This window comes from Dipodomys ordii, unplaced genomic scaffold, assembly GCF_000151885.1.
Source record: "Dipodomys ordii isolate 6190 unplaced genomic scaffold, Dord_2.0 Scaffold64, whole genome shotgun sequence".
Taxonomy (NCBI): Eukaryota; Metazoa; Chordata; class Mammalia; order Rodentia; family Heteromyidae; genus Dipodomys; species Dipodomys ordii.
The window spans coordinates 6212973-6237722 of record NW_012267280.1 but is presented as its reverse complement, the minus strand read 5'-3'; the positions used below and the strand labels follow the sequence as shown (position 1 = coordinate 6237722).

The 24750-nt window shown below is 44.9% G+C and overlaps 2 protein-coding genes across 2 annotated transcripts in view; one reads left to right on the top strand and one right to left on the bottom strand.

The window, feature by feature from the left end:
* Pcid2 (PCI domain containing 2) overlaps positions 1 to 2013 on the bottom strand; it is a 25501-nt gene extending 23488 nt beyond the window's left edge. Inside the window, exon 1 of the mRNA XM_013022715.1 lies at positions 1828 to 2013. Coding sequence (XP_012878169.1) covers positions 1828 to 2013 — 186 coding nt within the window. The remainder of the gene's footprint in view (positions 1 to 1827) is intronic.
* Positions 2014 to 8412: 6399 nt separating this feature from the next.
* Cul4a (cullin 4A) overlaps positions 8413 to 24750 on the top strand; it is a 29276-nt gene continuing 12938 nt past the window's right edge. The window contains exons 1-10 of the mRNA XM_013022712.1: positions 8413 to 8439; positions 8791 to 8894; positions 14580 to 14649; positions 15774 to 15847; positions 16432 to 16594; positions 16935 to 17024; positions 17705 to 17787; positions 19634 to 19701; positions 23644 to 23762; positions 24443 to 24635. Coding sequence (XP_012878166.1) covers positions 8413 to 8439; positions 8791 to 8894; positions 14580 to 14649; positions 15774 to 15847; positions 16432 to 16594; positions 16935 to 17024; positions 17705 to 17787; positions 19634 to 19701; positions 23644 to 23762; positions 24443 to 24635 — 991 coding nt within the window. The remainder of the gene's footprint in view (positions 8440 to 8790; positions 8895 to 14579; positions 14650 to 15773; positions 15848 to 16431; positions 16595 to 16934; positions 17025 to 17704; positions 17788 to 19633; positions 19702 to 23643; positions 23763 to 24442; positions 24636 to 24750) is intronic.

The following is a 24750-nucleotide window of genomic DNA, read 5'->3' as shown; positions in this document are numbered from 1 at the left end:
GGGTGGAGTGGGCGGGGGGGGCGGGGGGGAGGCGAGGAGGACATCTTGCTGCGGGAGTACTTCCGAGAGCAGTTCTCGTGGTGTCAGGCGTTTGCTTATCCAGGAAGGAGCCCGTTCTGTGCGTGCGGGGTAACGGCCCTCAGGATTCCCAGTGGCGCTGTAGGGTGTGGAACTGTGTGTGTTTCCCTGAGTACACCATCCCTAATCCGACAGGCCGAGATGAACCAAAAGTTAAAACTTTGTGAACGCAAACGCGAGACCTCACGTGGAAAATTCCACCCCCGAATTTTGACCTGATCTCAGACAAAAACAGGTGTGCTAAAATTACCTGCCAGCCACGTAAATGGGGTGTATCCAAGGCGCACTGAAATTTCCTGTTTACGCTTGGATCCCATTCCCAGAATGGGAATGGCTTACTTGTTCTGTCCCAAGGTGGTCCCACAGGTTTCACCTAAGGTCAGTTTGGTATGTACACGTCCACTTTTTCTCTGAGTGTGTGAGTTGTCTTTAACATCCGCATTATTCGAGGCATAATTTGCCTGTAGTATGTGCTCCAGTAGGTTTTAGCAGTTGAGTTTAGGTTTGTTCCCTGCACCACGGTCTCTGGAGGATTTCCATCACCCACATAGGGGTCTGAGCACATTGCAGTCAGGCCCCTCTCCTAAGTCCCGCCCCAGCCACCACTGATAGGCTTTGGGTAGATATTTTGATCTTTGGTAGTTTCTAAGTGGAACTGCATTTTACCAATTTTTTTTGTATATGGTTTTTAGGATAGTGCTTTTGAAGTAGATACATACTGCGATAGTCATTTGTTTCTTTTTACTACTGAGGGTCTTGTGACTTACTACGATGATATATATCTCTTGTGACTTACCATGATAGTATATATCTATTCATTGGTTAACAGACATTTGTGTGTCTGGTTTGAGGTTATAAATACAGGTGCCAAGAGCATTGGTAAATCTTTGAGTGGACATATATCCTCAGTCCTCTCAGGAAAATATCTGCACATTACTTAGTCTGTACAGAAACTGTATGCTTAATTATAGCAATATCGTGTTTTTTAAAGTGTTCTCACCATTTTGCATCTCTACCAGCATTGTATGAGAGTTCAATCGTTCTCTGTCCTTGCCAACATTTGGTGTTGTCTTTTTAATTTTAGCTGTTCTAGTAGGTGTTTAGTGGGTTTTCAGTGTGGCTTTAACTTGCATTTTCTTACTGATAGTAAGCAGTTTTTCATGTATTTGCTTTTTTATACATCTTTAATGAGGTATCCATTCAAATCTTTTGTGCTTTTTTCAGTTTTTAATTGTATTTTTACTTTTTGAGTTGCTAGTAAGACAGGGTTACTCTGTAGCTAGCCCAGGCTATCCTTTAACTCACATGAAGTTCAGGCTAGCTAGCCTCAAGCCCTCCTGCCACCACTTCCCAAGTGCCAAGATGATTGCAGCTGCTACACTACCACAATTACTACACTATCACCACTGCCTGTTCTTTTGTTTTTGTTTTTGTTTTATCAAGTTCTTCTCATTATTGAGTAGTGAGTTAAGGATGCTAGATACAAGTCCTCTATCAGCCTTACAAATAATTCTTCCAGTGTGTGGCTTCTCTCTTTAATTCTCTTAACTATGTCCTTGAAGAGCAGTAGTTTCAAATTCTGAAGTCTAGTCTATTAACTTATATGAGTTGTACTAAAAGCACACCTAAGAGGTCTTTAAAATCTAACTCTTAAGTTCACAAAAGTTTTGTTCTGTGTTCCTTGTACACATTTTGGAGCTGTAAGTTTTACATGTGGGTTTGTGAAGCATGTAGAGGGGGTTTACATACTGTGATGTGTGAAGTGCAGTGTTTTTCCCTGTAATGTCCAGCGTTCACACCATTGGTTGAAAGCCCATCCACCTGAATCCTAATTGCCTTTGATTCCTTGTCAAAGATCAGCTGTCCATGTAAAAATGGGTGTGTCTGCTCCTCAGCTCCATCCTTCTCTGAAGCTCGTTGGCCCTGTTGCTCCATCATACGTTTATATGAATCTTCAAACTTGTTTGCCAGTACTTACCAGGAAGACAGCTAGGGGTTTGAGGGCTGATGTGGAAGAATCTCTAGCGGTGTAGAAAATTTGGGTTTTAGCATACTTGAATCTGCTAATCAATTCTAGGGTTAGCTCTCTGTTTACTTAGATCTTCATTTCTTTCTTTTTTCAGGGTAAAGAGCTTATGCATCTTTTGTGAATTTTTTTCTTAATCATTTCACATACTTGACAATAATATTTTGAGTTACATTTTCTGGTTCTTTTATGTAGGAATACCACTTTTTTTTTAAAGCATATTGACCTTGTCCTGCTTTCTTGCCAACCTCAGATATTTCTGAAGCCACTTGGTTTCCTTGTGGAAAAGCTTAAAACACACAGTAAGTTTTCTTAACCCACCAAAAATGGAATGTCCAGTAGCTTCCTTTCTTCCAGCTTCTGTCCTTGTGCATAACTCCCCCTTGTCTTCAGGGTTTGAGCCCTCTACCATTTGAAGTCTTTCTCTTTACTGCTCAATCTGAGTCTTGAAGTTCTTTGTGTCTGTTCAACCTTTAAACACATGGATTTCATAACTGTTGTTGTCCTGGTTTGCTATTTCTGTATTTTTTTTTAATTTTTTATTGTACAGATACTATACAGAGGGTTACAGTTACATGAGTAAGGTAATGAGTACACTTCATATTGAGCATTGTTACCCCCTCCATTGTTTTCCCCCTACTATCCCTTCCCTCCCTACCTTCCCCGAGGTTCTTTTTTTTTTTATTGTGATTAAGTGATTACATAATTTCCCAAATTTCACAGTATTGTGGAATAATGATGCTCATTTAAAGTCACAAGCTCATTCTAACTTTCCTGGAGCAAATTGTCTATCACGGTCTATAACATATAACGGTGTACACATATACACCATACATGTGATCAGCAGCATGGGGATATTTAGTAGTGGTTTGACCAGATGAGTGGAAGTTCTTTGTTTCTTAAGTCCTGTTAATTTTATCGTATCACCTAACATTTTGGATTTAACATCCACTTATCAGGGAGACCATGTACCATTTGTCTCTTTGCTCTTGGCTTACCTCGCTCAACATGATTCTTCTAGCTCCATCCATTTCCCTGCAAATGCCATTATTTTGTCATTTCTAATGGCTGCATAATATTCCATTTTGTGTAGATACCACAATTTTTGGATCCATTCATCTGTGGTGCTGTATTAGTTTTGACTGACTTATGGGTTTTTTTTCTTCTCCCCATACAGGTACTATTTTCCTATTTCTTTTGGGTCTGGTAATCTTTGATTAGATGATGGACATCTTGAACTTTAGCCGGTGTGTTAGATACGTTTATATTCCTAAAAGTATTTTTTACTTTTGTTTTGAAGACATTTAAATTGGAGACTGTGTGGTCTTTCGCTTTTAGATTATGTTAGACCAGGCCAGAGCAGTATTGTGTACAAGGCTGATTATCCCTACCACTGGGGCCAGACCATCCTAAATACCCTATGTGAGCCATGGATACTGTTACGTCCAACCTTCTGGATGATTCATTCTCTGGTGTTTGTAGTTTCTTTACCACATGCTTGCCACGTGCTGGTCATGTGCTACTGAATGCTTGGTCCCTGGAGAGCTCTTTTATTTCCAGGGTCCTCTGGCCACATCTCTTTCACCACTTGCCTTGCTGGTTTACTCAGCAATGCACAAAGCTTGGAAACCCTGTGCGTGGCTGCATGAAGCACTCGTGAAGCCAGAGAAGCTGGGGCCTTTCCATCCCCATCTCCCAGAGATCACTGTGTCTGTGTCTTTTACCCCAGAGTCTGGTCCCTAAAAACTACTACTTCATACATTTTTTTTGCTTGCTTTTTTTTTCCAAGCAGAAGCATTCATTCAGTCCTTTTACTTCATTTTGACCAGAAAAGGAAGAATCACCCCCAGTAACTAAACAGGTTTTTTTTTTTTTTGTCAGTCGTGGGGCTTGAATTCTGGGCCTGGGTGCTGTCCCTCAGCTCTACAGCTCAAGGCGAACGCTCTACCACTTGAGCTACAGCGCCACTTCCGGTTTTCTGGTGGTTTATTGGAGATAAGAGTCTCACGGTCTCTCCTGCCCAGGCTGGCTTTGAACCGCGATCCTCAGATCTCAGCCTCCTGAGTAGCTAGGATTACAGGCGTGAGCCACCAGCGCCCGGCAAGGTTTTTAGTTTAGTAAAGCATATCTCATGGCTAAGGCTTAGTATTGTTTGTTTGTTTTGGCCTGTAGATTTCATCATTTGGTATCAGTTGCTTCATCATTTTCCTCCAAAATGGAGAAAATACTTTGCCCTACCTCCCATGCAATGATAAATCATAATGTCTCTGGAGCACCTGGGTGTCCCCCTGAGGGATAGGCATGCCCCTGGTACAGTCACTGCTTTCTTCCCAAGGAGAGTGCTTCTATCCCAACCATCACCAGGCTCTGCAGAGAACACTGCACTAGTGCATGAGCTGCTTTGGTCTCTAGAAGAGGTGGGTCCAAACAGAAAGGAAAGTGGATTTGGGATACTGACCCCCAGTGGGCCATGCATCCCACCTGCTGCTCCAGAACCAAGTCCCAGCATTTGCTTAAGAATGGTGTCTATTCCTTGCTGGAGACCTTGTGGAAATACTGGTTCTTATGAAAGTTTTAAAGGTTTTCAGAACTCTTCATTCCCTGTCTAGGCCTTGGAGCCTGCTGCCTGAGTTTCCTTCTCGTAGAGGTCTCCTGAACCTTGTTTGCTACTTTATTTCTGTGTGGTGATGGTGAGGTGGGGAGGAAGTCTCCACACACTTATCACCCTTTACAGTAGCCTGCCATGCAGGAAAGTGTTGTAAAGAAGACCGAGTTTAGTGTAATAACCACTCAAATGAGAAAGCACACCTGTGCATCTCAGCCTCTTGTCAGCCTAATGGCCAACAGGAAGCTAAAGACTGTACTTCCAGAGTCTGCCAGAGGAAAATGCAGTGCATGGTTTTAGACCGGAAATTCCCTCTGGGAGGCCTGGCTTCTGAGAAGAGCCAAGCTGTTGTCTGGGTACAGACTGCACTGTCTCTCAAAGGGGTCACTTCAGCAAAGGACCTGGGTTGTACAGTCAAGCATTCATTGTATTGGTGGAATAGTTAAATCTGATGTGAAGCCAGGCACCAGTGGTTCACAGTTGTCATCCTAGCTACTCAGGAGGTTGAAATCTGAGGATTGTGGTTTAAAGCCAGCCTGTGCAGGAAAGTCTGCAAGACTTTTACCCCCAGTTAACCAGCAAAAAGCTGGAAGTGGAGCTATAGCTCAAGTGGTAGAGTGCTAGCCTTGAGCTCCGAGTTCAAGCCCTAGGACTAGCACCAAAAAAGAAATGACAAAAAAACAATGCTGTGAAAAATCCCAGAAAAATGGTGACAAATTTACGCATTGATAGGTGAATTGAGAAAGCAACATATTATTTTTTTCTTCTTTCTTTTTTTTTTGGGGGGGGTGGGGAGTCCAGTCATGGGGCCTGAACTCTGGGCCTGGGCGCTGTCCCTCAGCTCCTCATCTCAAGGCTAGCGTTCTACCACTTGAGCCACAGCGCTACTTCCGGCTTTTTTCTTATGTGTTGCTGAGGAATCAAACCCAGGGCCTCATGCATGCAAGGCAAGTGCTCTACCACTGAGCCACCTTCCCAGCCCCGAGAAAGCAACATATTAATAGAAACACATTTGTTGAATTCAATACTTAACAAACACTGTGTACCCTGACAGATACATGGGAACTAAGGTTCTAGTCCACTTGAGCTTGGTGTGGACATATTTACCACCTCTCTCCCTCTTCCCAGGAGACATTAGTTTCCTGTCATTCCTGTTTGAATCCTGATTTCTTTCTGTGTTGTCATTTACTTTTCGAGGCAAGAACCTGGAGGGACCATCCTGTTTTCATTTCTTCCTCATGGGGCAGACGGGTCCTGGTGGAAATGGTGTGCCAGGCCTGCTCAGAACAGGGTTGTGTTTGTGGAGGAGGTTCTTTCAGTCCCACGTTGCTGTGGCTGTGCCTTGCCATTTCTGCCCACCGAGTGTTTTTTGGTAGTCAGCTGGGCCTTCATGTAGTAGGGGCTTTGACTTTTGGTGTTTCAAATCACTCTGGATGGGAGCGATTGTTCAGGTCTTGAAATGTTTCAGCAGCAGTGTGCATGTTTAGGTGACATTGGATACCACCATATGTATTTTGAGCACTTAGACATGGGTGCATCATCGTGGTGTGACCTGCTCGGAGAGCGTCCTGTTGGCAAGAACCTGTGAGCAGAGTTTTCCTATAGCACAAGGAGAACCAGAGCTGTTACAGCCCCCCACCACCACCCCCCACCCCCGTCCACCTGCCCGCCTCTGGTTATTAGATCCCACTTCTGTAGAATGATGGTTGACAGCACACGGCCTGAAGTGCATGCTCTTGGCTGTATCAGCACATCCCGTCCCTAGGGGGATCTTAGAGTAAGGCAAAAATCTCAAAAAGGTCGGTTGCAGAAAGAAGACTCCATGCAAGGCTGTGCCTGAATAGTACAAGGTGCTTCAGAACTGCTGCCTGCTTTGGGGGTCTTCTGACTCAGCACATTTCCTAACAGTGTGTTGTCATACAAGAACCCTGACTGGGCTCTGGAATTGAGTCTCTCAGAAAGTGGTCCTCCCAAACTGCTGTATCATGAAGGGCAAGCAGTACAAAGCTTACCTTGATAGTAGTCAAAGAAAATACATTTTCTCATGTTATATTTACTTTTTTCTGGTCGGTTGTGAGCCTGCCTGAATTCTGGGCCCGGGCACTGTCCCTCAGCTTTTCAGCTCAAGGCTAGCTATTTACCTTTTGAGCCATAGCACCATTTCTGGCTTTTTATGCTTATGTGGTGCTGAGGAATTGAACCCAGGGCCTCATGCATGCAAGGTAAGCACTCTACCATTGAGCTACCTTCCTAGCACTGTTTTATGTACTTTTAAGAACCAGGTTTTTAGGATTCACTAATGACTAAGAGCTGGAGCAAGCCTTTGTTGTGAGGTATCTAGATGTTAAGGAGAACAAGAGTTACCACCTCTTGGACTCAAAACTGAGACATGGTTCAGTAATTTGGGAGAGCGCGGAGCTGAGATCTGAAAATTTGAGCTTCAATGCCAGTATAAACTGACACGTCCATGAGACTGTTATCCCTAATTATTCAGCAAAAAGAACTGGAGGTTTGGCTCAAGTGGTAGGTGCCAGTCATAAGCCAAAAAAAAAAAAAAAAAGTTTGAGAAAGGAAATAGAAGACTAAGACAAGAAATTCTTTATTTCTTGCTAAGATAAAATGTATAGGGAAAGTGTGTTTTTTGTTATACTGACAACATAAAGTCGTTAGAAAATACATGGTAATGTTGAAAATAGTTTTACACTTTTTTTATATCCTTGTAACTAGTACATGTTCTCCTTGGTGTAGTAATCATGGTGCTTATGTAACTTAGGTGCGTGTCGTGTTAATTGATAGAATTAGTATAGATACAGCTTTAACTTACATTTTTTCCTAGGAGAAGGTCCTATAAATTCTCTAAATTATTGCCATTTTGTCTTTTGGCTTACTTTTTAAGTGGTTCAAAAGTAGTCATAAGGGCTGGGAAGGTGGCTCAGTGTTAGAGTGCTTGCCTTGCATGCATGAGGCACTGGGTTGGATTCTGCAGCACCACATAAGCAGAAAATGCCAGAATTGGCACTGAGGCTCAAGTCGTTGAGCTGAAGAGCTGAGGGACAGCACCCAGGCCCAGAGTTCAGGCCCTACGACCGACAAAAAAAATACTAGAAGAAAATTTATTTCTATTTATGATAATATTACATTAAATTGAGACTTTTGCCATGTAAATGAGACATGCATTATTTTTTTCATATGGACAAATACTTTGAGGAACAAAAAATTGCCTCAAAAGGTTCATTGAGACAAAATTTCAGTGAATTTACATATGTAGCCTTGAGCAAATCAACAAGAATAAATCCATCTTGGCCTATGCACTCAGGAATCTATATCTTCTCCCTCTTACCACAGCAGAATCCCTGACCATTAGAGTGAAGAGGGCTGTCCCTTCCTCCCCAATCCCCACCTGGGGAAAAGAAACTTGAACTGCTGTTTGCCATTGTAATTACCAGGATAAACTTATATTCCCTACTCAGAATAGAGAATTGGAGTGGAGTTTCTAGAAACATCTGTAGGATCCAAACCTGTAGTGATGTCCTGTGACTGTTGAACTTAAAGGTCCTTTTGCCCCTGCTTTCTGGGCTCCAGGGTGGTATGCCATCAGACCTGAGATCCTTACTGATTCATTCCTGCCATCCTACCAAACTTACTGTACCCAGCAGTCAGTGCACATGCCTAATTGTGCCTGGAGTTCTGGGCTTGTTCAAAGATGACCAATGTGCTGGAGGTGGAGGAGGTTAAACATTATACAGGTACCCATGGCTCACACTTTTAATCCTAGCTACTGAGGAGGCTGAAAACTGAGGATCATGGTTCAAAGCCAGCCCATGCAGGAAATCCTTGAGACTCTTCTCTCCAATTATCCCCCCCCCAAAAAAAAACCAACAAAAACAAGTGGAGTTGGGGCTCAAGTGGTAGCGCACTAACCTTGAGCAAAAAAAAAAAAAAAAAAATTCAGGAACAGCTCTCAGACCCAGAGTTGAAGCCCCTCTGGTCAGCACTTGGGGAGTAGGGAGATGGGTACAGAATTCTTCAAGGAACTCATTTGTTTGTGTTGGGTGTAATTCATTTTTTTCTTTCATTTTAGGCTGTTGAAAATCTTTGCTCTCACAAAGTCTCCCCAACACTCTACAAGCAGCTACGCCAGGTCTGCGAAGACCACGTTCAAGCACAAATCCTACCGTTCAGAGAATATCCTTTGTGTGGCTCATGCAGTTTCTGTTCACTACCTAAGTTTCTTAAACCTGAACTATAGAAGGTAAAGGGCCAGTGTCCTTAACATTAAAACCACAGCTTTAATGTTATTTATAGAACAAAAAGGTTTAATTTCATATGATAGCATTTTTTAAAATTTGTGTTTTGGTCTTTTTTTTTGTTGCTGGGGCTTAAACCCAGGAGGTTGCATTTGATAGGCAAGCATTTTGCTGCTGAATGTATCCCAGCCCAAGTGTGGTTTTTTTGGTTGTTTTTAGCATTGATTTTTTTTTTAAGTGAAATCCTTAGCATTTAGATTACTTGCTAATATGAATAGGAGGTCAACATTCCTTTAATTATTGGACTATTTGGTAAAGGTTGGAATTGTCCTTTGTTTTAGGAGGAAAAAAAAACCCTGTATTAGGTTTTTAAACTAACAAATTTTTGCAAATGTGAAAGCTTAGAGTCCCCCTCCCCCACCCCACGTCTCCATCCACTCCTGGTGTGTCTTGTCAGGAGTCAGGCACAGTTCAGCTGCTTCTTTGCTTAGGGTCTAATGGTCCATGGTCCTTCCCTGAGGGTGGGTCACAGGTGAGTAGCAGATTTCTTTTCTATGGCACTGTAGGTACAAGGTCCCTACTTTTTTTTGGTCAGTGTGGGGCTTGAACTCTGGGCCTGGGCTCTGTCCCTCAGCTCTTTAGCTCAAGGTGAGCACTCTACTGCTTGAGCCACAGCACCACTTCCGGTTTTCTGGGCTCTGTCCCTCAGCTCTTTAGCTCAAGGTGAGCACTCTACTGCTTGAGCCACAGCACCACTTCCGGTTTTCTGGTGTTTAATTGGAGACAAGAGTCTCACGGACTTCCTGTCCAGGCTGGCTTTGAACCATGATCCTCAGATCTCAGCCTCCTGAGTAGCTAGTATTACAGGCATGAGCCACTGGCGCCTGCCTGGTGCCTACTTTCTTTCTGGCTCTAGTGGGATCACTTAGCCCAAGAAGCTTCCCATATCACTGTCATGGGGCTTCTTGCAGCACTTACTCCACCCGCATAGTCTGCAGTGACCAAGTCTCTGGTAGTGGCGCTCAGTTTAGGTGTTTCTTACAGCTGGGGAGAGAGACTTATTCAAGGCGCCCTCTCAGGATTGGCAGAGGGCATCTTAGGATTGCTACCACACCATCTGGGGCTAATGTCCATAGGGAAGTCCTTGAGCACCTTAAATCTTGTCTGGCTTGCTCCTGACATACTTTAATCCGTCCTCAGTCTGGTGCCTGTCCTCCACATTGCCACAGCTGCCAAGTCCTATCAATTGGGCATCAGAAGAGCTTCTTCCATCTTTGCAGAAAATGTACTGTGACTGCTTTTCTTGGCTACCTTCTTTGTTTGCAAAATGAGGTGGCTAGAACTTGCCCCTTTCTGGTGTTCTTCTGACTGAGTATGCTTTTCTTGTCATCATCCTACTTCTGAAGTTTTCTGGCAAAGCTACACTCTAAAGACTGCAAGGACATATTAGAGAGAACCAGCCATAAGTCCTTCTGGACCCTATAAGTTTTCACTTACCGTAGGAAACATGTGTGAGGTGTCCACATATCACGGGAGACGTGTATGAGGTGTTGGGCCTTTGTCCCATTTGGGGACCCTGTTGTAGTTTGAAGCTGCAGAAGCCTGGTCTGTGTTTGAGTTCATCCACAGCATTCCAGGATGCTAGCCTCCATCAAAGTGTTATTTTGCTCTAATCTAGTTGGCTTGAAAACCACTTTTTAATGACCCACTTGAATTATCTTCCTGCAATCCCACCCTTCATGGACTGAAATCTTGACCCAACTCACTCAGCAAGATCTTGTTTTCCTGTCTTAAGATCCTGGCCCAGGTAATAGAAAATGACTGCTATGCCTGATTACTACCCTTTCAGGCAGAGCGGACTGTTGCAGTAGCTCTATGATGCTATGACAGAAGACTAGCATATCAGATATCCTTAGTGGCAAGGCATCAATTCAGACACACTCAGCTGTGAGCTGCAGGCAGAAATTAGACAAGTCTCCCAGAGAGTGAAATACTGAATCGCACCTTGAAGAACATACAGCTTAGCTTGCCAGCAATGTGTTGTGGCAAGATCCGTATCTTAGAGAACCTTGAGCAATTTGTCTTGCCCAGAATTTGGAGACTGGTAGAATCCAAGTTGAAGATTTGGCTTTATGTGTGTCATTGAGGAGTTGGCCTTGACTAAACATTTGATATTAACTACAGATTTTCTAAGCAAGAATCCAACAAAAGGGCTAGGAAGGTGGCTCAGTGGTAGAGTGCTTGCCTTGCATGCATGAGGCCCTGGGTTCGATTCCTCAGCACCACATAAGCAAAAAGAAAAAAGCCGGAAGTGGTGCTGTGGCTCAAGTGGTAGAGCACTAGCCTTGAGCTGAAGAGCTGAGGGACAGTGCCCAGGCCCAGAGTTCAGGCCCCACGACCGGACCCCAAAAAAAAAAAAAAAAAAGAATCCAACAAAATTAAATTTTTCTGAGAAAATCACTTTGACAGAATAATAAGATAGATTTTAACCTCTAGGCAGGGACAGCTCCACAAGAAGCCCAGTCATGGTTCTTTGCCTCCCATAAGCATTCTGCCTGCTGTTAAGAGTGTGCCAGTATTGAGGCCAGAGATGATGGGGTGGAGCCATCAAGACAGAAAGGACTCTGGGACTCAGATGGACAGCACTATCACTTCTTGGGCCAATGCGTGCATCTGGTAAATTCTGCACCTCCCTGCCCCTTTCAAGGTGGTACAGGATGGGGGTTCTTCATAGATGACATACCAGCTGGCCTAGTCTAAACCTATAAATACAACTGACAAAACTTGCACTATACAGCATAGCAGCCCTTCTCCTCACCCCCCCAGGCAGTGCTGAGTTTCACCTGCTATTCCTAGAAGTCAGCAAGAGGGAGAATATGGAACCTGACAGAAGCCTCTGCCCATGGGTTCCACTGGGTGGGTCCTCATCATTGTATGCCTAGCCATGGCTGGACTTCTGGTAGAGATACTGCTCATCTCACCAGATGCACAACAGCATGTCCAGAGTACTTGCTGGGATGAGCAGGCCTGTGTCTTGTGACTTGTCCTACATCTTGCAGCATTGTACCCATACCAGCTGTTTCCTGGGGAAGAAATGACCTTTGACACAAAGCTGGCCAGTAGTCCCAGGAAGTGCTGGGGCTCAGCCTCAGCAAATCATGGATTTTTGTCTTTGTGCACTACGGTGACTAGTGAGAGGCATGTTAATTGCACAGCCAGAAGTGGATGGACATTACGTCGTGTGATGATTTTCTCAGATGTTGTAAGTAACAAGGAGGCCTACGCCAGGCTAGCATCTGAATTGATTGGCCAGTGTGTTCAGAATGTGGGCACTGGCCTGGCACACTTCCAGCCTAGTGTACATCGTGTGGGTTTGCCTTCTCTTTCTTTAAAAAAAAAAAAATTAGCCATTTTGCCAGGTACTGATGGCTTATGCCTACAATTCTTAGCTACTCAGGAGGCTGAGATCTGAGGACCGTGCTTCAGAACCAGCCCAAGCAGGAAAGTCTATGAACCTCTTGTCTCTAATTAACCACCAGAAAACCAGAAGTGGAACTGTGGCTCGGTGTGGTAGAGTGCAAGCCTGGAGCAAAAAAGCTGAGAGACAGTGCCTAGGCTCTTGAGTTCAAGCCCCACAACTGAAAAAAATAATAATCATTATCTGGATGGCTAGGGTTTTTTGCCACTTGTCATGAACATTATTTCTGCTCTAGAAGGCCTGCCTCCCCTGTAGGCCATGTAAGTCCTTTGAGAGGACTGGCTCATCTCTGAGGTGAGGTGAGTCGCTCCTGGGTTCTGTTTTAGGATAAATTGACAGTGTCTCCCACTGCTTGTGAGTCTTGGGATCTAGAATGGTTCACTGTTGCCAGTCTTGGGTTGATTTAAACTCTTTAAGAGTGGAATGTAGGGAAGGCTACACTGTGTGATACTAGTTCACTGTTCAGTACTTTTTCCTTGGGGCTTTACAGCATTCTGCTATGGGAGTGTCACTCATTTAATAGGCACTCCACATTTTACGTCTAAGCAGGTGATGCACCAAGTACAGCTCTGGTGTGGGGATTTGTAACACCCAAGATGCAAGGTAGTGTTAGATTGACTGGTGTCAGTTAATCCTGTCAAGGATTTGGCAACTGCGAGGTCTTCATCCTGAGGCCCGTGACTCTTCACTCTGCTGAGGCAGGCCATGGTGGGTTCTAGGAACCTCCTAGGTCTCACCATGGACCCGTAACTCTTCACACAGCGGGAAGTGTTCCATGAGGACTCTGGGAGCCTGCCAGATCTCCCACTATGGCTGTTGTTCAATGCTTAGAGTCAGATGACTCTTAAGCCATCTGACCTTTTATGAGGTATCACTCACACCTTGCTAAGTGATTGTGATGGCTTCTGGTTTGCCTTTTTCAGATTGTTTGTGTAGTATAAACGGGAACCTCACACTTTCACAGACTCCCCTGAAGGGTCAGCACTGAGCACTTGGGCCTCACTGTTTCTGAATTTCTTTGTGGGCTCCTTGACGAAGGAAATAAAATGGAAGGATCACTGGCAGTAGAGGCACCCTTGGCTCCTTCAGTCTCCCTGAGCTTTCTTCCCTCCTAGGAGCCTAGCCAGCACCCCTGGCCCCCCTTGGGCCCCTCTGGTTGATGTAAGAACTGTCTGTCCTGAGCATACCACACTTGATCCGGTTTCTTCTCCCTTTGAGGGTTTCTGTGTTTCTTCACGTGAGCTCTGGGTGTCGGAGTCCTGTTGTACATGAGCTCCTTGACACAACCTGTGTCAACGCTGGCAAGTGGCAGACAGGCTATAGCCCAGCACATCCAGCTCTTTGCATCCAGACAGCTGTAGTGAGCCTGGTGAGTTCAAATGAGAGGGCCTGTGAGAGGTCCTTGCTCTAGGGAATCTGTTCTATTTGGCTTTTAAGGACAGATAAATAAGTCTAGCTGAAGATGTATAGTTTGGCCATGAAGTAACTTCATGTTAGTGTTACAGAAAGTTTTCATTGCACTAGAAGTAAATCTTGGTCATTCTCTCCCTCAGCTGCCAGCTACTCATTCCTATTAATACCTTGCTTCCTGATTTCCCAGCCAGGCACAAACTCGAGGAGCTAGCTCATCCTATTCCATTTGTGGAGTGGCGCCTGGTGCTATTTCTCCCAGCTCCTTGTTTCAGCTGGCAGGGTCTGAATGGGACTTGAAGGTAACATGGGTGGGGAGGTTCCAGTGAAGGGAGGGAGAGAGCTCGGGCAGCACAGAAGTAATACAGGCTATGAGTTACATGAATGAGAACTGCTGGTCACAGGCCATTGGGTGGCTGGGTGGCTTATAAACCACAGACATTATTTCCACAGTCTGCAGACTGGAAGTCCAAGTCACAGCACTAGCAGATTCTGCATCTGTTCTTAGATGAGATTGTTTCATTGCGTCTTCATATGGTGAAGGGATGAGGCCACTCCCTGGTGCCTCTCAGACCTCCAGATACCATTTGTTTAGAAATAGGACTTCATTCAGATACATGGTCGTTAGTATTCTGATTGCTAGAATTTGATGTTTGGTGGAGGAAGGAGCTAAGTCCACTGTTGCACAATTGCATGAGCTTATGCTTTATTGAAGTTTCCTTAGCAGGTCTGCACAGATTCACTAGACAGTGTTTTATTTCTAAAGAAGATTAACACGTGCTGGCAAGATCACTGCAGACAAATGGTAGGTCTGGGGATTTCTGTCAGTGCTTACTGTGTGTGACGTGTGTCCCTACACTCAGCCAGGGCAGAGCCTCTGCGGTGCCTGATCTCTTCTTGCACACTTGCACTTTGCCTTTTGGAGCTTCAAGCCTCTCCTCTGGCCAGAGGGAAAGTACTTGGAATCTCTGAGGTCCCGCCCGCTTTCAGCCCCACAAAGCTGCCTTCTGCCTCCCTCATAGCCTCAGGAAGGCATGTGCTGCAGGTGCCAACCTGAGAAGTAGAGATTCTCCTTGGTGCTGTAAAAGCACAAAGCAGTGAACAGCAGAGTTGATCAGTGGATCGGAATGGGAAGTTGAGCTCTTGTAACAGGCTCAGGACAGGGGTGTTGGCCAGTGCCAGCTCCAGATCAGCATTTGGTTTTGATATGTAGGGATGATAAACTAAGCTCTCAAACATTGCTCTGAGAACCAGTTCTTTGTTGCAGCTGCATGACAAATCTTAGACCGCACAGATGTATTGACTCTGGATTTCACTCATGTAAATTTTTAGTATGGCCTGGCTCTTAGTGACCTAAATGAGGGAAACCAAAATATGCAGAGCTTTACAAGTAAACCATACTCTTGTTTTCTAAAAGAGGTTAGTAGGAGACATTGAATGTCTCTCTTCTGGGCCTGTTGGGTCTAAGAAATGGAAACATCTGCTGGGGAAGGTGTTTACATGTCCACATATCTTACCACACAGTAGACCTTTGCTCAGTTCCACACAGAACGGCTCACTGTCCACATTCTCCTTGCTCGGCTGGCATCAGAGTCAAGTGTATACAGGTGCCAAAAAGCCTTGAGATAATTTCTAGAAAGGTGGTACCACTCCAAGGTCTAAAAGACTCAACATCAATCAGAAAATTCCAAAGAGATCCTCTAGACTTGAATGCTTTAAACTCCACAGTCAGAGCTGTTTTAAAGAAATGAAAATCAAATGCTAGGGAAGAAAAGTTCAGACAAAAATGAGTGTCTTGGTGCATGGTTTCTTTCCATATTAAAAAAAAAAAAAAGCTAAATTCAAGACAGGTAGCAAAAGGTAGTCCAAAAATAATCTTGGATAGTTTGTTAAATGAGTGAATAAATTATTTTTCTTTCTGATCCTCAGATCATGATCAGAAGTATTTTCCTGTTTCTGGACCGCACATATGTCCTGCAGAACTCCATGCTCCCTTCTCTCTGGTGAGCATCTGGCTCAGTAGAGCCTTGTATTCCTTCTCTCTGGTGAATGGCCCTTGGCCCAGCAGAGTGGTGCCAGCACAGTACAGAGCTCCTTATCAGACAGGGTTCGTGGAAGGTGGCTCTGGCTGCTGAATTACCTTCCCAAAATTTTCAGACTGTGAGCTGAGTAAGCTTGGTGAACTCGCAGATTTCAGATCGCTCTGAGAAAGGACAAATTACAAGAGACTCAGGAGTCCAAGGAGAAGTTATGGTAATGACAGGTGCAAGAGTGGGTGTGGAGCATGTTCCCCCAGTGTGGAGCCTGTGGTTTGTACAGTTGTGGTCTCTCAAGTGCCTATGTGATGTGGATATCTTAGGATTTCCTTGGGCACTAGTTGGCCTGACCTCTCCAGAAAAACAGCCTTTAGGGTGGCAATGTGAGGCATCCTGGACTGGCTCAAAATAAGAATATTTAAAGAAGACTCTTCAACATCTGGGTGTAGAGAATTAGCAGCTAGTAGCATTTGTTTTGGATAATGCCATAACACAGCTGGGTTTGGGAAAAGGCAAAACTAAAGCCCGATTCTCTATTGCTGTCTGCACAGGGACATGGGGCTGGAGCTATTCAGGAACCATATCATCAGTGACAGAATGGTACAGAGTAAGACCATCGATGGGATCCTGCTGCTAATCGAGCGGGAGAGGAGTGGTGAGGCTGTGGACCGGAGCCTGCTGCGGAGCCTGCTGAGCATGCTCTCGGATCTCCAAGTGAGACACCCCCTGGGGCCACATTCAGTGCCCATGGGAGGTGCAGGTGGAAATGGTGGACTAACAAGTATTAGCTGTACGATGGGACTTTCATTACCCTTTGAGGAGGGAGTAGTCAGGAGCCACAAAAAGGAAAGATTGGTAAACATGACAACCTAGAAGTGATATCTTTGTCATGGAAAACACACCAAAAATGAAGGTAAAAATCAGGTGATAAGCTGAAGAGAAATACCAACTACACATAAAAGCCAAGGCTCTGTGGTAGGCACAAGAAGCTGGGGAGTATGTGTTGCCACCTGCCCCCTCAGCTGACACTGATTAATAACTGCTCGTTTTTCAGGTATATAAAGATTCGTTTGAACTGAAATTTTTGGAAGAGACTAATTGTTTGTATGCTGCAGAAGGCCAAAGATTAATGCAAGAGAGAGAGGTGAGACAGCAGAGTGGTCTCTATTTGCGTTTTCATCCCTGTGAGAAAGCCTGCACAGTATGAATAGCAAACTGATAGCCAGTGGTCATCTGATAGCCTCTGCTACATAGGAAAACCCAGTCTAGAGGCAGGCCAAGGGACAGCAGGGCAGACCCTGACCATGGCTCTAGATCCTCTGTTAGAGAGGTTTCACATCTGCTAGGGACATCATGACTGTCAGGGGCAAAGGATCCGTTCACTCCTGGACCTGCAGGGTGCACTTGGAGGCCTCTGCAGCCGCATAGATAGGTGTCCTCTGCAGACAGCCTTAAGCCTGGTCTGGGCATGGCAGTGGGCACTGGGGCTTAAACCTGTTGTTTAGTGAAAGGCTGCCTGTGGCATCCCCTATGCTTTGTGGTAAGCAGGGAACAAGGTGGAGCCTCAGCCTCCCACTATGCTTTTCTCACATACTCTCAATCCGCCTGTCCCCACTTGTCTTTCAAGTTTCTCATACACTCTGCTTTTTAAAAATTACTGTTATTGGTATTTCACGAAGAAAAGAATTTCAGAAAATCTATTTGTTGGCAAAACAGGGATTTGAACTCAGAGCCTTATACATTCTAGGCAGTCACTCTACCACTTGAGCCATGTCCACAGTCCAGAAATCTTGCTACTGATGTGTTAAATCTCTTCTTTGGAAGGTTCCAGAATACCTTAACCATGTGAGTAAACGTCTGGAAGAGGAAGGAGACCGTGTGATCACTTACTTGGACCACAGCACACAGTAAGTGCGTTTTGCCTGTGTTTACCCAGCTTGCTGTTGAAGTCAGTGGTGTCTCTGTTCATTTATCTAATACTACCTTCACAGTGTTCTCGCTCTTAAAGGTGCCTGCTTACCATTTGTCCTTACTCTGTGCTTACAAATCACACTTCTCCCATAAGTGCTGCATGAGTTTTCCAGAAACTGATTCCAGCAGGCATTGCGTGTTGACAGTGACAAGGTGGGATGTTGATGAGGCAGTTGGTGTTTGGGCCTGAACTCAGGGCCTGTCTCTTCACTCTTTCAAGGCTTATTCTCTACCACTTGAGCCACATCTCCATTTCTGGCTTTAGAAATAAGACCTGAGGTTGATGAGTCACTAGGGAAGTAAAACAGGAGAGGTCATGTATTTGTGCCAGAGCAGTGTCCTGCTGTGATGAGAAGAAGGGATGGAGACCCAGTCATGGGCTAGAAGGAACAGAAGCAATGTGATGGCTGGGTGGAGCTGAGCCCTTGATAGCGGATAGGCAAGAGGAAGAAGAGGGACCAGATCACAGAAGAAACACCAAGAATATAAAAACAGCATGTTTCACAGGCGAAGTTGTGTTCACACATACCATGTGCAGGAACTATGGTCCTGGGTGTCCAGCCCAAAGCCAAGCTAGGTGAGGACAGGATTGCTTTGGGTGAGGTGCATTGTCACGCTTCCTTTTCCTGGTAGAAGAAAAAAGGGACAGTAGCCCTCAGAAGACAGTGCGGAAGTGCCCAACTGGTCCCCAGAGGACCCAGTTCCACTCATGACCCATCGCCATGGGCAAGTCAGTCTCCTCTCTGAACTCATTGTCCATGTGTGGAGTGGAATGTGAAACGACAGCTCTGTCTTTATAGGCTACTGTGATATTTAAGTTGGAACGTAAAAAAATTTCCTCATAAGCTTTGACATAAAAGATTAGGATGAATCCCTGGACTAGTAGCTCTTGGGAGAATAAGGAGATGCCCCTAATCTTCTGAAAAGAACCAGAAAACAAAAACTGAATTGTGGACAATAAACAAGCCAAGAAGAAGATTTCTACACCTAGTGAACGTGGCAGATTTGCAAGTGCTCTGTTGTTTAACAGGCTTATGCCTCAGGCCTCAGACAAGTGTCCACCACAAGTAGGACCCTGCTCAGCAAGATAAGGGAAAAAATGAACAGGCAGAGGGAAGGACTGCAGAAGTCAGCAGAGGGTTAGTTAAGGACAGGTGAAGTCACAAGAGGATGATGGTGGGTTGGATCTACAGAGTCTTCACCTGCCATTCCCTTCCACACTGTGGAAGGTGACAACAGAAGCAATGTCAAGACAAGAAAGCAAACTGAGGTGGGAAGATGGAAGTGAGGCCAGCATCTGAGCTCTAAGAAGATGGTCACCATGGCAAACTCCCGAACCCTGAGCACTGGCTCAAAGGTGCCACTTCCCAGGAACAGCCAGGCCGCCAAGCCAGCATCATGATTAGTGCAGAGGTCAGACCAAATTCCCCTGTGCATTCCCTAGGACACCAGACTTGCCTCAGCAAGTGACAGGAAGTGCCACATGATGGGGGCCATAGCCAGAAGCCCCCGTCTGAGGAAGAGAGCAAATATGCCCTCCTGCCTTCTTGAACCCCACCTGTCAGACCTGGGCCCACTTGTGGACCTGTGCATATTGCTCATCACTCATGGATTTAGAACTGCTGGCAGAAGATGCTGCTGCCTGTTTGTGTGAAGAAAAGCTTGCTCATTGGCCTGCGCTTTGCCTGGTTGCAGGCTGACTGTACCAGATTTAACTTGCTCACCTCTGCCAGCTAACCAGACTCTGGTTTTGCTGACACTTGTTCTGTTCTGCCTTTACAGGAAACCACTGATTGCTTGTGTGGAGAAACAGCTACTAGGAGAACATTTAACCGCAATTCTCCAGAAAGGTGTGTTTTCCTAATCTCAGGTGAATTAAACTGAACACTAATCTGTAACTCATGAGACTTGGGAAACATTGCACTTAGCAATGCAAGGATATTTGTTATTTCCATAAAACAAATTGCTAAAATGATTTCTAATACTCTAAACATTGATGGAAAAATGGTGAAGCAAGGTGTGGTGGACCATGCCTGAAATCCCTTCAGTAAGGAGGCTAAGTCAGGAGGACCACAAGATAGCCAGACCTTCTGAAAGCAAGAAAGAATGTTTACTGCTAAGGCACAGGAGTGTCCTGCAGACCAGAGTGTCCTAGGAGAGGTAGGTGCCCAGGGCAGCATGCTACCCACTGGGAAGTGGCAACTCTCAGCATGGACTTACTTCTTTACTGTCTTATCATCCTGTGCATCTTACCCACCTGATGGGCCATGGGCTTCACACTTGTGGACATGCACTGGCACGTGTTGGGTTCTCCCTGCTTACTCTGTGTAGAGAGCAAACAAATCATCCACATTGTCTAGGCAGAGACTCCTAAGAGTGTTCTTAAGAGTGAGAGATTATGCGCGCGTGTGCGTACGCACACGTACACACACGTAAGTACTCAGCTCTTTGGGCTTAAACTCGGGACCTAGGTACTGTCCCTGAGCTGCTTTTGCTCAAGGCTTGCATTTTACCATTTGAGCCACAGCTCTGCTTCCGTTTTGGTAGTTTAGTCGAGATTAGAGCCTCACAGACTGTCCTGCCTGGGTTTGCTTTGAACTCTGATCCTCAGATCTCAGCCTCCTAAGTAGGATCACAGATTAGAGCCACCAGCCCTCAACATACTGTCCCTTTTAATCATTTACGTGTGTAGTGTTGCTGTCTGAAAGCCATTTAGACATGTTTGAAATAAGCAGCTTCTCTCTCAAGCCCTTGGATCCTAAAAGCTTAATTCTAGAAGTCCTGGTAACATGCCCACATGTATTCTGCCAGATACTCGTGCTCTCCTCAAGGAGATACTTAAAACCCAATAGGAAGGAGAGCCGGTCTTGTCAAACATCTGCTCGCCCAAGCCTCTTCCTCAGGTAGATGTCTTTCAGAGTTAAGAGTGATCCTGTGAAATAATTGCCCTTGTTTACAAGCAAACAGGAAACAGCTCAGAAGCTTGATGTGGTCCCTGACTACATGACTTGAAAGTTGAGAGCCACAGCTCTCTTCTAGATACATTTTCTACTCACACTACACAAAACCCTTCACAGCCGGTGCCGGTGCACCTGTAATCCTAGCTACTCAGGAGGCTGAGATCTGAGGATCATGGTTCAAAGCCAGCCTGGGCAGGAAAGTCCATGAAACTCTTATCTCCAATAAACCACCAGAAAGCTGGAAGCAGTGCTGTAGCTCAAGTGGTAGAGCACTAGCCTTGAGCTGAGGAGCTGAGGGACAGCACTCAGGCCCAGAGTACAAGCCACAGGACTGACAAAAATACAAACAAAAAACCCTTCGCAGCCAGTATATTTCAATATAAATGAGTACTTCATATCCAAGCCCTGTAAGAACAAATGCATTCATTGACCAAGATACATTGTGCTCATAACCTTATTGTTGGGATTGAAACCCTTGTATACTACTATTTAGTTTATGTATATATATATATATCTATTTATTTATTTATTTATTTATTTATTAATGCATCTAGTGGCTAGGGATGTGGCCTATGTAGCTATCAAGTGTAAGGCCCTGAATTCCAACCCCTCCAAAGCCAGGCATGCCTATATTCCTAGCTGAGGCTGAGATCTGAGAATCACCATTCAAACACAGTCGGGCAGACAATCTGAGACTTGTCTCCAGTTAAGCAGCAAAAAGCCAAAAGAAGTGTGGCACCAGCCATGAGTAGAAAAATGATGAACAAGAGTTTGAGGCTCTTGAGTTCAGAAGCCCCAGTACTGACAGAAAAAAAAGGTTGCATCAACAGATCAGAAGTAATCTTGGGTCATAAGAAGCACCTGGAGCTTTAGTGTGGGATCTACACCCCACACTACAACCCCTCACCACACATCTGCATGTGCCAACTGCCAGGTATATACCTGGTACCCAGACTGGAGGCATGCAGCTTGGGCAGTATGTAGAGCTCACCTCCTTCACTCTGCCTAGCTGCTTCCCCAGTGGCCAGAAAGTAATACTGAGAAAATCTAACTGATTGCTACTGTGATTTAGTGTTGGAAAATTGTTTTGAAATTTAAGACAATAAATGTGGTGGGCACTGGTGGGTCATACCTATAACCTTAATTATTCAGAAGGTTGAGATCTGAGGATTGCAGTTCAAAACCAACCAGAGCAGGAAAATCTGTGAGATCTTATCTCCAATTAACTACTAAAAAGCCAAAAGTGGACTGTGGATCAAGTGGTAGAGTACTAGCCTTGAGAGGTTAAAAAAAAAAATTAGCCTAAAGACAGCACCTAGACCCTGAATTGAAGCCGTGGTGTTAGCACACCAAGGAAATAAATCAGAACATCTTAAAGAAATGGAGTGAGGAAGGGTGAACAAATGCAGTCATGGTACTTAACATATACTGTATAAAAAATGAACTGTGCAGCTTGTGGGCAGGGATGGGAGGGGGAAACTGGGAAAGCAAAGGGAGGGGTGGCCTTGCTCAAAAAGAATTGTACTCATTACCTGACTTACGGAATGGTAACCCCTCTGTACAACACCTTCATAATAATAATGTGTTTTATGTGTGTTGTGTGTTTGCTGGTTTGCCAATACTGAGTCTTAAACTCAGGACTTGGGCACTGTCCTTGAGCTTCTTTTGTTCAAGGCTAGCACTCTACCAGTTGAGCCACAGTGCCACTCTTGGCTTTTTCTTTCTAAGTGGTACTGAGGAATTGAACCCTAGGCTTCATGTATGCTAGGCAAGCACTCTACTACTAAGCCACATTCCCAGCCCTTAAAGTTATGTTTTTAAAAAATATTTTGAGTGCTGTTAAGAACTTTAAAATTGGTGGTAAATAATAAATATTCCTCCATTTATTTGTGAATAAAATCAGTTTAAAAAATTTAATCCCCCAACCAGGCACTGGTGACTCATACCTGTAATGCTAGCTACTCAGGAGGCTGAGATCTGAGGATCACAGTTCAAAGCCAGCCCGGGCAGGAGAGTCGGTAAGACTCTTATCTCCAATTAACCACCAGAAAACCAGAACTGGTATTGTGGCTCAAGTGGTAGAGCGCTTGCCTCGAGCTGAAGAGCTGAGGGACAGTGCCCAAGCCCAGAGTTCAAGCCGCACAATTGACAAAATAATAATTTTGATCCCCCCAAAAGAAAATAGTAAAAACTAGAAACAAGTCTGAAAAATAAATCATTAGATCATATTGCTTACCTTTTAATAAACACATTTTTTTAAGCACTGGGGTTTGAACTCAGGGTGTTACACTTGCTAGATACTCATTCTGTCACTTGAGCCACACCCCTGCCCCTTTTTTTCCCTTTTGCCTTGTTAATTTGCACATAGGGTCTTTCCTGAGACCACAATCCTCCCCTGTATAAGGTCCCTTAAAGAGTTCCTGGGGTCTAGTTAACTTTTTGCCAACACTGGCCTTAAGCACATTATCTTGAGGAGCTAGATCCTAGGTGTAACCACCAATCGTGACCTGACGTGCCTGATGGACTAAAGCAGAAATAACTAGGATTATGCATCTCCCAGGGAAAATTGTTATCTAAATGTTTTTTGGCTATTATTGCTATAGTTTACGAAGTGTTTTTGTGAACGAAGAATACATTCCCCTAGCATACTGAGGAAATTCAGCTTTTCCTCATCAGTCCAATTCCACATTTAAATGGAACAATTTGACCTGCATAGAAACAGAGGTTTACATACTCCTTGAATCTCCAGCTTAAACACTAACTTGTGTGTTGTTCACTATATTGTGGACACTTGCTTTCTGCTGTAACCTCTCACTTTTTGCACACTTGCAGGGTTGGACCACCTACTGGATGAGAATAGAGTGCCAGACCTCACACAGATGTACCAGCTGTTCAGCCGGGTGAAGGGCGGGCAGCACGCACTGCTACAGCACTGGAGCGAGTACATCAAGGTGGGGCCTGTGGTCCCAAGGACAGTGCCTGCCAAGATGCACACAATGTCCCTGAGCAGGGAATTGGACTGTTGTCAGGGGCCATCGATTCCCATCATAGAGACATGGAAGATGGTGCTTTATCATTTCCCTCCAAGTCACCTGTTCATATGTTTCCTTAGCATCCGAGATAACACCAACCTTGGACACTGTCCAAGAGGACATGTGCAGCATCTGTCCTCACCATTAGTACTAGCTGAGTTGCACAGTCCTACCATTAAACAGCAGTTGGTGCATCTGCTCACCAGACATGCTTTTGCTTAGAGCTGCTATATGCTTTGGTATGGTTTGTTCTGCCTGTTGCTATATTTCTGAGCAATCCTAATTTAGGATTTATTGCCCAGATTCGTGCTTCCGTGTTGCCAGCATTTTTCTACATCACTTGTGTGGTGCCATGCAGCATCTCTCTGGGTGTTGTGTTGAGCAGAAGTGATGCCTAGTGCTAATTTAGGACCTCTTTGGATGCCAGACACAGTCTTCTTGCAGGGATGCTGGGCAGCGTCTGCCACCACAGAGATGTCACTGGCATCTAGTAGGCAAGGCCAGGGCTGCCGGCAGGTTGTGTGGTTGCCTGAAGAAATGCAATTGGGCTCATAGACTGTAAGGACAGGTCCTGATTTGGTGTTTATTTGCTTCTGCAGACTTTTGGGACAACAATTGTTATCAATCCTGAAAAAGATAAAGACATGGTGCAAGATTTGCTGGACTTCAAGGACAAAGTGGACCATGTCGTAGAGGTGTGCTTCCAGAGGAATGAGCGCTTCATCAACCTGATGAAGGAATCCTTCGAGACGTTCATCAACAAGAGACCGAACAAGCCTGCAGAATTGATCGGTAGCACAACACAGTCCTGGCCTTTTAGTAGGAGAAAATAAAAAAGGACTGGAGTATATTTTTTTCCCCAAGTGGTCAACTCCTTATGGGAAAGTAGTTCAGGATTCATATCAAG